This window comes from Phodopus roborovskii, unplaced genomic scaffold, assembly GCF_943737965.1.
Source record: "Phodopus roborovskii unplaced genomic scaffold, PHOROB, whole genome shotgun sequence".
NCBI classification, from domain to species: Eukaryota; Metazoa; Chordata; class Mammalia; order Rodentia; family Cricetidae; genus Phodopus; species Phodopus roborovskii.
Genome location: NW_026125295.1, coordinates 12,345,144 through 12,357,702, shown reverse-complemented (window position 1 = coordinate 12,357,702; position 12,559 = coordinate 12,345,144). Strand labels below are relative to the sequence as shown.

General features: G+C 44.6%; 1 protein-coding gene across 2 annotated transcripts in view; it reads left to right on the top strand.

Annotated features, from left to right (window-relative positions):
• Scap (SREBF chaperone) overlaps positions 1-12,559 on the top strand; it is a 59,246-nt gene that overhangs the window by 33,776 nt on the left and 12,911 nt on the right. For both annotated transcript variants that reach the window (XM_051203476.1, XM_051203482.1), the window contains exon 3: positions 5,175-5,304. In XM_051203476.1, the coding sequence (XP_051059433.1) occupies positions 5,175-5,304 (130 nt within the window). The remainder of the gene's footprint in view (positions 1-5,174; positions 5,305-12,559) is intronic.

Genomic DNA, 12,559 nt, shown 5'->3' with positions numbered 1-12,559 from the left:
ATGAGTTGAAGGAAAAGGGTATAAGTAGGGTAGACTTCAGCTCGGAGAGGAAGTTGGTATCACAATGATATCATACTAAGCTTCCTGAGGTTGATGTCCTGCAAGAGTTTAGAACAGACTCGGTCCCTTTCCCTCTTGCTTTTGTTTTATTTTTGTTTTTGAGACCAAGTTTCTCTTTGTAGCCTTGGCTGGCCTCGAACTCACGGAGATCTGCTGGCCTCTACCTCCTGAGTAGTAGGATTAAAGGCGTGCACCACTACAGCATAGCCCTTTCTGTTTTTCTTTTTGGGAGTGACTGGCACCTTCAGCTGATGCTATGTATCTCATCAATAGTGGTCTGTATTTCTCAACCCTTTCTCCCTACACCTCAGGTTGTTCACACAGTGGAATGTGTAACAGCTTGCCTCTGCCTGCTTAGACACATTTATATGTACTTTTCACAAATAAGAGAAAAAAAATCAGAGTAACTTAGGCCTGTCTGTGCTTATAGTTGGGTGGGCAAGACTTGCTGAAATCAAAATTTCAAAGCACTTCTGACCTCTGCCCTAAAGCCTAGACTCTGGAGGCCCAGTAGTCAGCTCTGTACTTGTTCCACTGTTTGAACATTGAAAACCAGAGCCTCACATACAAGCCTTGTAAAAATTCCCAAAGCTTGTAGGGAGTCAAAGACTGCTTTATTACCCAAGAACTGCTCGAGTAGAAGGTGAAACAGAAGGAGTACACTTCAGTCTTTTACTACCCTATTCTCCTAGTCTTGTATTGTTTACATGTGAATGAACTGGGTTTTGGGAGGCACACCTGTAATCCCAGCACTCGGGAAGCAGAGGTAGGTAGGTCTCTGAGTTCAAGACCAGGCTGCTCTGCATAGCAAGTTCCAGGGCATTCAGGGCTATGCAGTGAGACCTTGTCTTATAAACAAACAGATGGCTGGAGAGATGGCTCAATCTTCTACTTCAGTAATGGATGTGCCATCCAGACAGGAGCCAGGCATGGTAGTACATGCCTGTAATCCCAACACTTAAGGTAGGAGGATCAAGAGCTAACCGCTGAGCCATCTCTCCAGCCCCAAGGATCAAGAGATAAAGGGAGCCTCAGCTATGTAGTAAGTTCAAGGCCAGCCTAAACTACATGAGACTTACCTCAAAATAAACAAAAACCCACCAGAACACAAAAAGCAGCAACAAGCTAAGGTCAGTAAGGAAATAGAGGCTTGACAATACTGTAAACAGCTAGAATAATAAGCAGAAGCAGATCATTTCATCCAACAGCCATAGAGCACACTTACCACTGAATGCACATACTCCACAGGATGGACCAGGTATTAGGTTACAAATAAATATTAATTTAAAAACTTCCAAAATGTCCCTCTTTTGATCACAGTGGAATAAAACCAAAATAAGATGAGTAACAGAAAGAAAACAGGATAATTCACAAATGCATGAAAATTAAAACCAATGAGTCAAAGAAATGAGGAGTTAGAAATACCTTGAGATTATGAAAATAAAAATTACAACACATAAAAATACAGTATACTATAAGCAGGTCCCTCTTGGGCCTCAGTGATTCCTCGGGCACTACTGACCCCAGTGACTTTACACTGGTAGGAAACCACCTAGAACTGAGAGGAAGCATAATTTGGAAATCCTGTCTATGGGGACCTACAGGCAGTGGCAGAGCATGAGATAACAAAGCATAACATTCAGGCTGGAGGGACACAGCACTGAAACACCCTGACTATTGGGGTGACTAAGGGTCCTGGCACCAAAAGAAACCAACAGATGGACAGACAATGGGTTAAGGTGCTCTGAGTAACCCCCTGGGTGTAGGATGATCGTGAGATTGGTGACTGGTGGTGGTTGGTGACGGCAGGCAAAGTGGAGAGTATAGAAGTTTAGTTAATAGGAGGTTGTGTGGGCTGTCTATAGCATGGAGTGACCTGGCTCTAATTCTCAGCTCTGAATTGCTGTACATAAGCCCTTTAGCTGGAGGTCTTCCCTATTTCCCAAGTAAGTCTCTTTCTCCCAGGCTTAATGTGCTCTCTTGTGCATCTCTGGGCCTTGCACAATGTCTGGCCCTGAGATGATGCTCAAATATTTGTTGAAAGGATGATCACTGAGAAAAACTACCAGGCAACTGGCTGCCTATTATTGATGACACAACTGCCAGGAAGCCATGTCCAGAAAGGAAGCAGAAGCAAACCACACACAGATTTTCCTGCCACAGAAGCTTCACTCTCGCCCGTTGCAACCCCCTAGGATAGACATGCTTTAGATTGTAGGATGACAACTATAGAGGAAAGCTGGCCTTCTATTGCTAACCAAGTGCTGGGATTACAAGCATGTGCTAACACACTTGACTCCAAAGATGCTTTCATGTTGTGTTAGTCTCTGGTTCCATTTGAATAGTGTATCATTTTGGAGCTCACTATTTGGGTTGGGTTTGGTTGACTTATCTGGGTGACCTTTAGCCAGGTACTTGATCATTCTTTGATTTATCTATAAATGGAGGGAAGGATGTTGGCGCTTACCTCCTGTGAAGAAGTATTTATGTGGCTAATACACTTAAAATGTTGAGAACGGTTTGTGGCACAGAGGCTGGAGAGATGGCTCTGCAGTTAGGAGAACTTGCTGCTCTTCCAGAGGATCCAGGTTGGTTCTGCTTCTGCACCCACACGGCTGCTAACCGCCACCTGTAACTCCCGTTCCAGAGGAACCAGTGCCCTCTTTTGGCTTCTGCAAGCACCGTGTTTGTGTGATATGCAGACATACATGCTGGCAAAACATGCACATACACAAAATAAAAACAAATCTTTAAAAGAAAAATAGTTTCAGCTGGGTGGTGGTGCCACTTTAATCCCAGCACTGGGGAGGCAGAGGTAGGCGTCCCTGTGAGTTCAAGGCCAGCCTGGTCTACAGACCAAGTTCCAGGACAGGCTCCAAAGCTATAGAGAAACCCTGTCTCAGAAACGCCCCCCCCTATTAAAAAATAATAAGTAAATAAAAAATAGTTCCTAGCATATAATTAAAGCCTTATGTAAGCTTAAGGTTTGATGATGATGATGATTTACCTTCTCCCTCGGTTTCTGCTTTCATGGCCTAAAATTAAAAACAGATTACAAAATACATACATGCAAACCAAAACTCAAGAACAATGAACAACATTATTAATAATGACAAACCATACAGACACAGACAAGCATACACATGCACACACACATGCATGCATGCATGCAGCCACCAAAAAATCCCAGCCAGCTAGGCATGGTGATACAAGTCTATTATTCCCAGCATCTGGGAGGCTAAAGATTAGTGAGTTCAAGGTCAGTGTGGACTACATAGGAAGATTTTATCTCAAAATAATGATCAGTGATTGTAATAACCTTGTTTCTTAAAGCTGTGGTTAGCAAGGAGGCTATCTCTAGATTTTTTTATTTATGAAATTTTAATTTTTATGTTAGTATGTCTGCATGAGTGTTTGCCACTTGTTTGGTGCTGGACAAAGCAAGAGAGTCCCCTGGAGTTACAGATGAATGTAAGCCACACAAAAGAGTACTGGGGACTGAACTCAGTTCCTCTGGAAGAGCAGAAAAAAAAAAAAAATACTACCACTGAGTTAACTCTCCTCCCTCCCTAGCTTTATTCTCAGTAGCCTCAACTAGAAATAGCCAAGTGGACCTTGACAGTGAAGTAGACTAATGTACTATAATATATTTATGCAAGAGTAGTACCTACCTATGATGTCAGGCATTTTATTGTGGTGCTAGGGGTTGAACATAAGGCCTTAGATATGCTAGGCAGACACTCCACCACTGACTCACATCTCCAGCCCTAACTAACGTGTCCATAAAAATGAGAGGTACTGTGTGCAGCCACTCACAAGAGTATATAAATAGGATAATTTATTTTGTATGATATTCAGAAATAGGCAAAACTGACTTGACAAGATGCTCAGTGGGTAGAGAGTGTTTGCTGCCTGGGGACTTGAGTTTGATCCCTGGAATCTATGTGATGGAAGGGCTGAAAGAACCTCCTGCAGGTTGTCCTCTGACCTCCACACATGCTCTGGAATGTACATCTCCCCCACAGCAAATAAGGAAACAAGCAAGCAAGTTAATAAGTGTAAAAAAAAAAAAAAAAAAAAGCCAAAACTGTGGCAGGTGTGTGGTTGGCAAGCGTGCAGAGCACATACACCAAAAACAAATGAAAAGGCGAATTGAAGTTGTAATGGGAGAGACTGTCCTTACTGTCTCTGGAGGTCATGGGTGTGTGTTGACTCAGGCTGTCTTCTGAGGTTCTGGAAATGCTCTGTGTCTTATCTAGGTAGTGATTAGTCACACAAAGGCACAGATGAGAACTGAGCGCTCTGTGCATGAAGTGCACATTACACTCATCTAAGTCGCTTCCTTTCTGTTTGCATGATAGTATCTCAGTGTAGGAAGGCCTCAGAATTGCCACCTTTTTGCCTCAGTCCTCTTACACAAATTATTTCTGAATATTAAGAAGATTTTAGGCCTGGTGTGATGGCACACACCTTTAATCCTAGCTCTCGGAAGGCAGAGAGGGGTAGGCAGATCTCTGGGAGTTTGAGGCCAGCCTGGTCTTCAAAGTGATTTTCAGGATAGCTAGAGCTGTTACACAGAGAAACTCTGTCTTAAAAAACAGATAAATAAATAATAAAATTTTAAATGAGACATGAAACAGAACACACATCTATTTTATATCTTGTTGACTGAAGCCATGTGCTGGGGTCAGTATGTCCTTCACAATTTTCATGATCTGTCTCTTTAAAACAGCGCAGCCCTCTGAATCAGAAGTCCACTGGATTTGTATCCTCATCCCTAGTTTTTCTTTTAACTATCTATATCTGATTGATAGATAAGGTTTTAATTTGTTTTTAACATCTTGTCTAAAAATCTCAGAAAACATATAGCCAGCCTGTTATATTAGTTGGGCTTCCTTATAGGCTTTGTGACTACAGTAAGTTTGAATAAATTTGGTCTAGGTGACTTCTGAATTTCAGCTCTGAAATGTTATGGTTAGTAAAGTGTTCTTACACAGCTCTAGCAAAGGGAATGCAGCTGGAATTGCAGTGGCTCCTGAGTCCCCACCATCTCACAGCAGACTCCGCCTCTCAGAAGTCCTCATTCACTCTTCCCTCCTCTCCCCTCTCCCCAGCTACCCTCTGCTGAAGCTCCCCTTGCCTGGAACGGGACCTGTGGAATTCTCTACTCCGGTGAAGGACTACTCACCCCCGCCTGTGGACTCTGACCACAAACAAGGAGAGCCCAGTGAGCAGCCAGAGTGGGTAGGTGCTCAGCTTGTCACTGGGGAGAGCCCTAGCAGAGAGCTGATTGGTGGAGGCAGGCTCGGCAAGTGACAGAGAGAGTGGTCAGCTTCAGACTAGTGAATTCATGCACTCACCTGCTTTAGGAAGGCACCGGAGTGTTTAGTTACACGTGTAATGAGTAACCTGTATTGAAAGAAAACATTTAATGATGCCAAGTGTGAGTGCCCTACAAAAACTAGGGTTTTCAGTTGTCCTCTCAGTGACCAGCTGAACTTAGTTCATACCTGGCCTAGTCACACACATGTACAGGGACCAGATAACGTGTTTCTTCCTTGATCCTAAGTAGTCATGAGAAAGTTGGGGCCCAGAGTGACTAAGTGCTTCAGTTACTAATTTATGATAGTTAGCACAGGATTAGAACTTTCTCTCTCTGTTCTCCAAGTCCTAGCCAACTGGACTGCACTGTTGTCATTTGATGAAAAGTCTCTGCAGTTGAAGGGGCCCACACACTGTGGTTTCTACACTTCTGTTTGAAGCGCATAGGTTGACCAGCTCATCTCTGGTATCTTATCTACCATGTGGAAGGACATGGTGCTCCTTATGTGTGTGTCCTTCATGTGTCCCATAGACTGGTGCTGGGCTTGATGAGTTTTTGAGGAAAAGTAAAACTTGGGGCAGAGCTCCTCCTCTCCACCCTGGACAATATAGCGCCTTCTTTCCATTTCCTTTCTGGTTAATGTGAGCTAACTAGTTAGGAGTTTGACTCTCCTGGTGTTGGACTAGGACACCCTGATAAGAGAGGCGTGTTACAGTTACACACCTCCTCAGTGAGGAATTTGCATCTGCTCTCACCAAGACCTGTGCGTGTGATGGTCTAAGACCATCTAGTTCTGGGCTAGAGAGATAGCTCAGTGGTCAAAGAGTTTGGTTCCTAGACGCACATGAGGTGGTGTACAGCCATTTTTAACTCTAGTTCCAGGGGAGCTGTTACTCTCTGACCTCTGAGGGAACCTTCTTCCGACATGGTGCACATAAACTCATGAAGACACACATATACACACATAAAAGTTTTTTGAAGCCAGGCAGTGGTGGCATACTCCTTTAATCCCAGTACTCAAGAGGTAGAGGCAGGAGGGTCTCTGTGAGTTCAAGGCCAGTCTGTTCTACAGAGTGAGTACCAAGATACCAGGGCAATGCAGAGAAACCTTGTCTTGAAAAACAAGCAAGCAAACAAACAAACAAAAAGTTGACTTTTTCTTTCTTTCTTTTAATGAAAGAAACTGTTTTGTGTTCTATGTACCAGATTGGCCATTGGTTCATAATGGGATCTTCTTGATGCAAATATTTTGCCATCATTAACTGCTTAATATAGTTCTACTGTATATTGACCTGATGATACCTAGTCCCCAACAAAGTAGTTTTGGTTTATGGATGTTTCTTGACTAATAGAGTTCAGTGGACCTGTTTGTACAAGATAGATGTATTTGTGGGCTTCCCTTAGTACTTTCATTGGCCTAGGGTGGTGACAATGTATAGAGCAGTTTAAGGTCTAAACAGTTGGAGAATTACATAGTTCTTTCTGTTACAGCCTCTATCCCTGAGTGGTGGAGGGAACTCAGGGCTTAGTGCTGTAGCCAGATACCATGCTAACTCAATGATGAGTCACCACACTCATATTGGCTATGTACGATTAAAAATAGAAGCCCACAATAGATTGTGAGAACCACTTCAGTTATAAAGAACAGAAAACCCAACTTAAAGCAGAGTAAGTGGAAAAGAAAGACTTCACATAACTCATAGGCAGGGGCAGAAATGCCTTCTACATTACATGGCCTGGTCCTCAGGAATCCATCTTTTCCCTCTGGGCCAGCTTCCTCTCCATCTTCCTAACAGTGGCTGGAGGAGCTTCAGCAGCAAATCTAGTGGATGATAAGTTCATTCCCAGATCCTGTCTCCAGGGCACCTACTTTGTTACTGATGTCATCACCTAGCCAAGCAGGACAAATTACGGCATCTGGAAAAAACATTGAAGGCCCGGGCACTGGGAGGACATACAGGAGCCACCACCCACACACACTAGAGAACTACAGCTTCTGTATTCCTGCCTTCTGCTCTGTTGTTGTTGTTTTTGGAGTAAACCCGGATGCTATGGGGACAGCTCAGGGTGCTAGTCCTTGAGGAGGTCTCACCCTGTTTGTGGAGATATGACAAAGATTTTTAAAGTATGAAGTATATGTTGAAGTGACGTGGTGGACGTGGGACTCTGGAGGATGGCTCAGTGGTTAAAGGTGCTTATTGTTCTTAAAGAGGACCCATAGGCAGTGCACAGCCATGCCTAACTCCAGTCCCAGGAGATCAACACCCTCTGGCCTCTGCAGGCACCTTCACACACCTGGGGCACATAAACTCAGGCAGGCATGGATACACACGCAGATGGGCCAAGAGCTTTAAGTAGTCAGTGCCGGAGCAGGTTTTGCAATTAGTTAAGGAGTATTGAATTATAAGCATGTGTTTTTACACTGCAAGTAAATGGTAAATACCTGTAAATTTGCCCTGAATCCATTCAATTAACTGACTAAATAAATAGAGACAATAGGCAAATCCTTGGGCAGAAAATATCTGAACAATTTATGTAGATAGTCCTCTCTCAAGAAGGTAGTGTGTAATTCCCTTCTCCTTTTTGTTTTAGTTTTTTGGAACAAGGTTTAATGTTGCCTATGCTGGCCTCAATCTGGACTGAGGCTGGTCTTGAACTCCTGTTTCTTCTGCATCCACCTCTCAAGTACTAGGATATAGGAGTGTTTCACAGTACTCTACTTCTGAGATGTCCTTCCACAGAGCACAGGGCAGGGAGGAGTATGCGCAATGGAGAACTTGACAGGCAGTCCTCAAGAAAGTGGTGGAGGTTAATGAGAACCGCAGTTACCTCTAGAGCCTTCCTCCCAGGTGGATAGCTCTAGTCTACTGAGTAAAACATCATCAACCCCACAAAATACCTGATCAGCACTCCACAAAACAAGGAAAGTCTGAGAAACCGTCACAAGCTAAGAGAAGCAAGCCTTTGGTGGCATGGCATGGTCCATATTTTTAGAATTTTCAGTTCAAGTTTAGATGGCTCTGTTGCTTTGGGTCTGAGATGCGGCAGAACATCATGGGGGAAGTAGAGTGGTGAAGGAGCCTGTCCATATCCTGTGACAGGAAAGGAAACAGGAAGAGGCAGAGAGGCAGGAGCAATTGTGTGTGTGTGTGTCTGTGTCCATCCGTCTGTCCATCAGTCTGTGTTCCCAGAAGAAGATGTCAGATCTCCCAGAGTTAGAGTTATAGGAATTTGTGAGTTTCCCAGCATGAGTGCTGGGAACTGAACTCTGGTCTTCTGGAAGAGCAGCATGCACTTATAACCACTAAGCCATTTCTCCAGTCCCCACAGAGTCTGTCTAATCATCCTTGCCAGGTTCTTGGTCTGAGTTCAGCCCACTCTCTATTAGACTTGTGTGACCTATGGCTTTAGAGGATTGGCAAGGGGCAGTTCCTTCTGGGCAGAAGTCTGTGGTTATCGAGAAAGAAAAACAAAGCAGAAACAGTAGAGACTTTCATTCCCCAGTATGTGGCCTTGGGCAAATGACTTTTGCACCTTCATTACCATATTCATAAAACAAGGGTGATAATTATACCTGTGTTAGACATTGTCAAAAGGATTAAATGAGAAAATACAAACAGTGCAGTGCTTGGCCCATGATTAACATTCAACAAATGTTTGTGCCTGTCACAGTAGAGCAGAGAGGACAAAAAGGAAGGTTTGTATGCTTGGACTGCTGGTAAGGTCACTAGGTGTGCATACCTTAGGCCTGCCCTAAGCTTAGTGGTTCTATCTTCAGGCAGCTTGTCCTAACTTCCTGTGCATATGGATCCTGCTGCTCCTCCGTGTTTGCCCTGCTATACTTTTGAAGTTGTATCGCTCAGATTTACATAAACATCAATATTTTTGACACTTCAATGCTAAAAAAAAAAAAAAGGGGGTTCTTGTAGGGTAAGACACAATGAATGTGCCTGTTATTCTGAGCATTGTAAGTGAGGAGGTTGGTGGACCCAAGTTGTTCCTGGGCTCTTGAGTTCTAGAGTAGATAGTGGAAACCACTAATGCTCTTAAAGGGAATAACATGGACTAGATAGTAGAAGCCATTCCCTTAAAAGGAATAACCTGGGCTAGAGAGATGGCTCAGCGACTACGAGCCCTTAGCACTCTTATGGATGGCCCGGGGTTGGATTCTCCAGTTCCAGGAGATCAGATGCCCTCTCCTGACCTCCAGGGGCATTAGGCATGTATGTGGTAAACATACCTACGTGCAGACAAAACATTCACACACTTAAACATTGTTTGCTTTTTAAAAAGAATGACAGTGAAAATGTGGCAAAGAAATCAATCTTAATGAACTTGTAGTTCATTAACTCAGTTAGTAGGCTGAGTTGATACTGCCTGGGATGCCAAATCCAGTTTCCATAATTCCAGGGAGTAATGTTTTCCTTCTGATGCTTTGCTGGATTTGATTTACATCTGTTATTTTGGTTGTCCTTCCCTGGGACCCGATTTAACTGGGTGGTTTATTTCCATTTCCCTAAGCAGTAAGGAAGACCTTGAGTCTTGGAGAGCCCATAGAACCTCACCCATAGCACACAGCCAGGGAGGGTGGTACTAGAATTTGAGTCTAGGTAGTGCTATTTACTTATGAAGGAAGAACTGAATTTAAAATAGAAAATGGGTTTTAAAAGGAATAGAAACCTGAGGACTCTGGCACTTGAATGCCTACCCTACAGCAGCTTTCTTGGTCATGTGAACTTCCTGCTTTTGCCCCAGTCCTCACCAGGCCCTTCCTTGTACAGACCAATCTGGCAGGATCTCAGAGGCATACAGGCTTGTTCCATTCTGGGCTTCCAAGGCTAGCATTGTAGAGTCTGTGGTGGCTGCCTAAGCCTGGACACAGAGAAGATCTGGGCAGAGACCTCATACTATGAACAGTGGTGGCCAGAGAAGCCGTTGGCTCCCAGGACCATAGCTCTTCTCCCATTCTTCTTATGGACTTTTCTCTCCCGTGTCAAGATTGTATGGCATGATCTGAGCAGGTGGGCTGTAGAAGAGGCATTAAGCTTGGGCTCAGGCAGCTGGGGTTTAATCTGGGTCCGCTCCCTATCAGCTGTGTGACCTTAGACTCCTCCCTTAGCTGTCTTGACCTTGGTTCTCTTATCTAGGTATTCAGTTCAGGGTCTTTCACAACACTGCAGTCCAGCTGTCAGCTCAGGCTTCAGGCACCTCAGAATTCAACTCAGGGAATCTGCTTCCATACTCACTCATATGACTGACTGGCAACAGGTTTCTTGCAGACCTCTTAGTTGCTTTCTGAGTGTTGGCTAAATGCCCTTTCCAGAGTGGCTAACAAGATACATTGTTTCACCAGGTGTTGGTACCAAACGATGTGGAATTGTTACAGTGTCCAGTAACCTAAATTCAAAGATGGCATATCTTTGGCTGTATTCCCTGGCAGAAGTAAATCATTAGATCTAGCATTCTCTTAAGGGGGTGGGTACAGGGTCTTGAGCTTCAGAAGGTGTAACTTATTGGGGGCCATGTTAGCAGGCTACCTACCTCTGTCTCCATCTAGTTCAGGGCATCTGGGTCACACATGTAGGGTACTATTCTTCATCTGCTTCCATACCTGTTTCTCACTTGAACATCAGGTAGGGTTATTAAGAGAACCCGTCTCCACTGGATGGGTGCACTATAGAGTGGATCATCTTCACTAGCATTTTACTTCCTGCTCAGAGGACCTCAGAGGTAATGGAGTCTCTCCGCTCCACCTGCTCAGGCTCTGTGAGGTCACTTGCTCAATGCACCCTTTGCTGGCTGGCTCCCCTCCCAGTTCCCTGTACCTTCCCGATGAACTAGTGGTTTCAGGGTCTGCTTCTGGAAGTTTCTAAGCCAGTCTAGGGACTGTGAGAGAATACTGATGTCCAGAGAGGGAACTTGAGGTCACATCAGATGATGATTTGATATGTGGAGCATCGTCTTGGAAGGTTTAGGTAGAAGTTGGTGGGTATGAGTCAAGAGCTATATGGCTGAAGAATGGGTCTGTATAGGAGACCCGCCAACATGATCTGTCTGCGATGAAAGCCCAGGAGCTGTGGGTTACCCACAACGGGTGGGACATCAAAGGAGAAAGTCGTCTAGGGCAAGTGGAATAACAATATATTTCTAAAGAAGTATGGTGGAAGACTGCTGCACCCGTGTAATCCCAGCACTCAGGAGGCTAAGGCAGAAGGATCATAAATCTGAGGCCAGCCAAAGCCACATAGTAAAACCCTCTCCCACAAAGCAAATACATAGAAAGCCGTACTACTGCCTTCCCATGAATGAAGGCGCTGTAACAATACACCTCCAAGAAGAATTGTGGATAAACTTGGGGAATGGGGCACTACTAAAACTTAGGGCGCCTGACCCTATATCCCAGATTGTGAATTGCAGTTATTAGTCCTTTGTTGAAATACTGACCCAAAGCCAGGAGGTGGTAGTAGGAGCGGCACGCCTTTATCCCAGCACTCAAGAGGCAGAGGCAAGTGGCTCTCTGAGTTTGAGGCCAGCCTGGTCTATAAAGTAAGTAAGTTCCAGAAGGCCAAGGCTGTTACACAGAGAAACTCTCTCAAAAAACAAACAAACAAAAAACACAAGCCCACAGGATTCTGGGTGGGAAGGAAGATGGAAGTATACTAGAAAGTGTGAGCTCTTGGCCTGGAAATTGACTGAAAGGTCAGTAGGTCACATCCTTTGGGGGGGGGACACGTTCAGAGGGGGAGAAAGGCAGCTAGCAGAGGTGTGGTATGTTAGAGTCATGTCTGACACCCAGTAGGATTAAGCCTGGGGCTGGAAGCTCCCTGGTGCCATAAGGGTGCTGTGCCCTTCACAGGTTTGGGGATGATCCCCAAAAGAGTCTCCGAGAGCTCTTGGCCTCCAGGAAGAAGCTTCCTTCCTTCACTCAGGCAAGTGTGTGTTGAGTCAGTGAAATGCTCTTGGGTCAGAGCCTATGGCTGCCGGAAGTTCTCGGCTGCAGCTTCGAGTGAGCTCTGGGTCAGAGTCCTCACTAAGCTAGCATCATAAATGACTTCACAGCCAACACTTGGAAAACAGAAGCAGGAGGATTACTATAAGTCCCAGTCCAGCTAGAACTAAGCCTAAGACCTTGTTTCAACCAAAAATAAACTGAGCCTTATGAACTGTGCTTCTAAA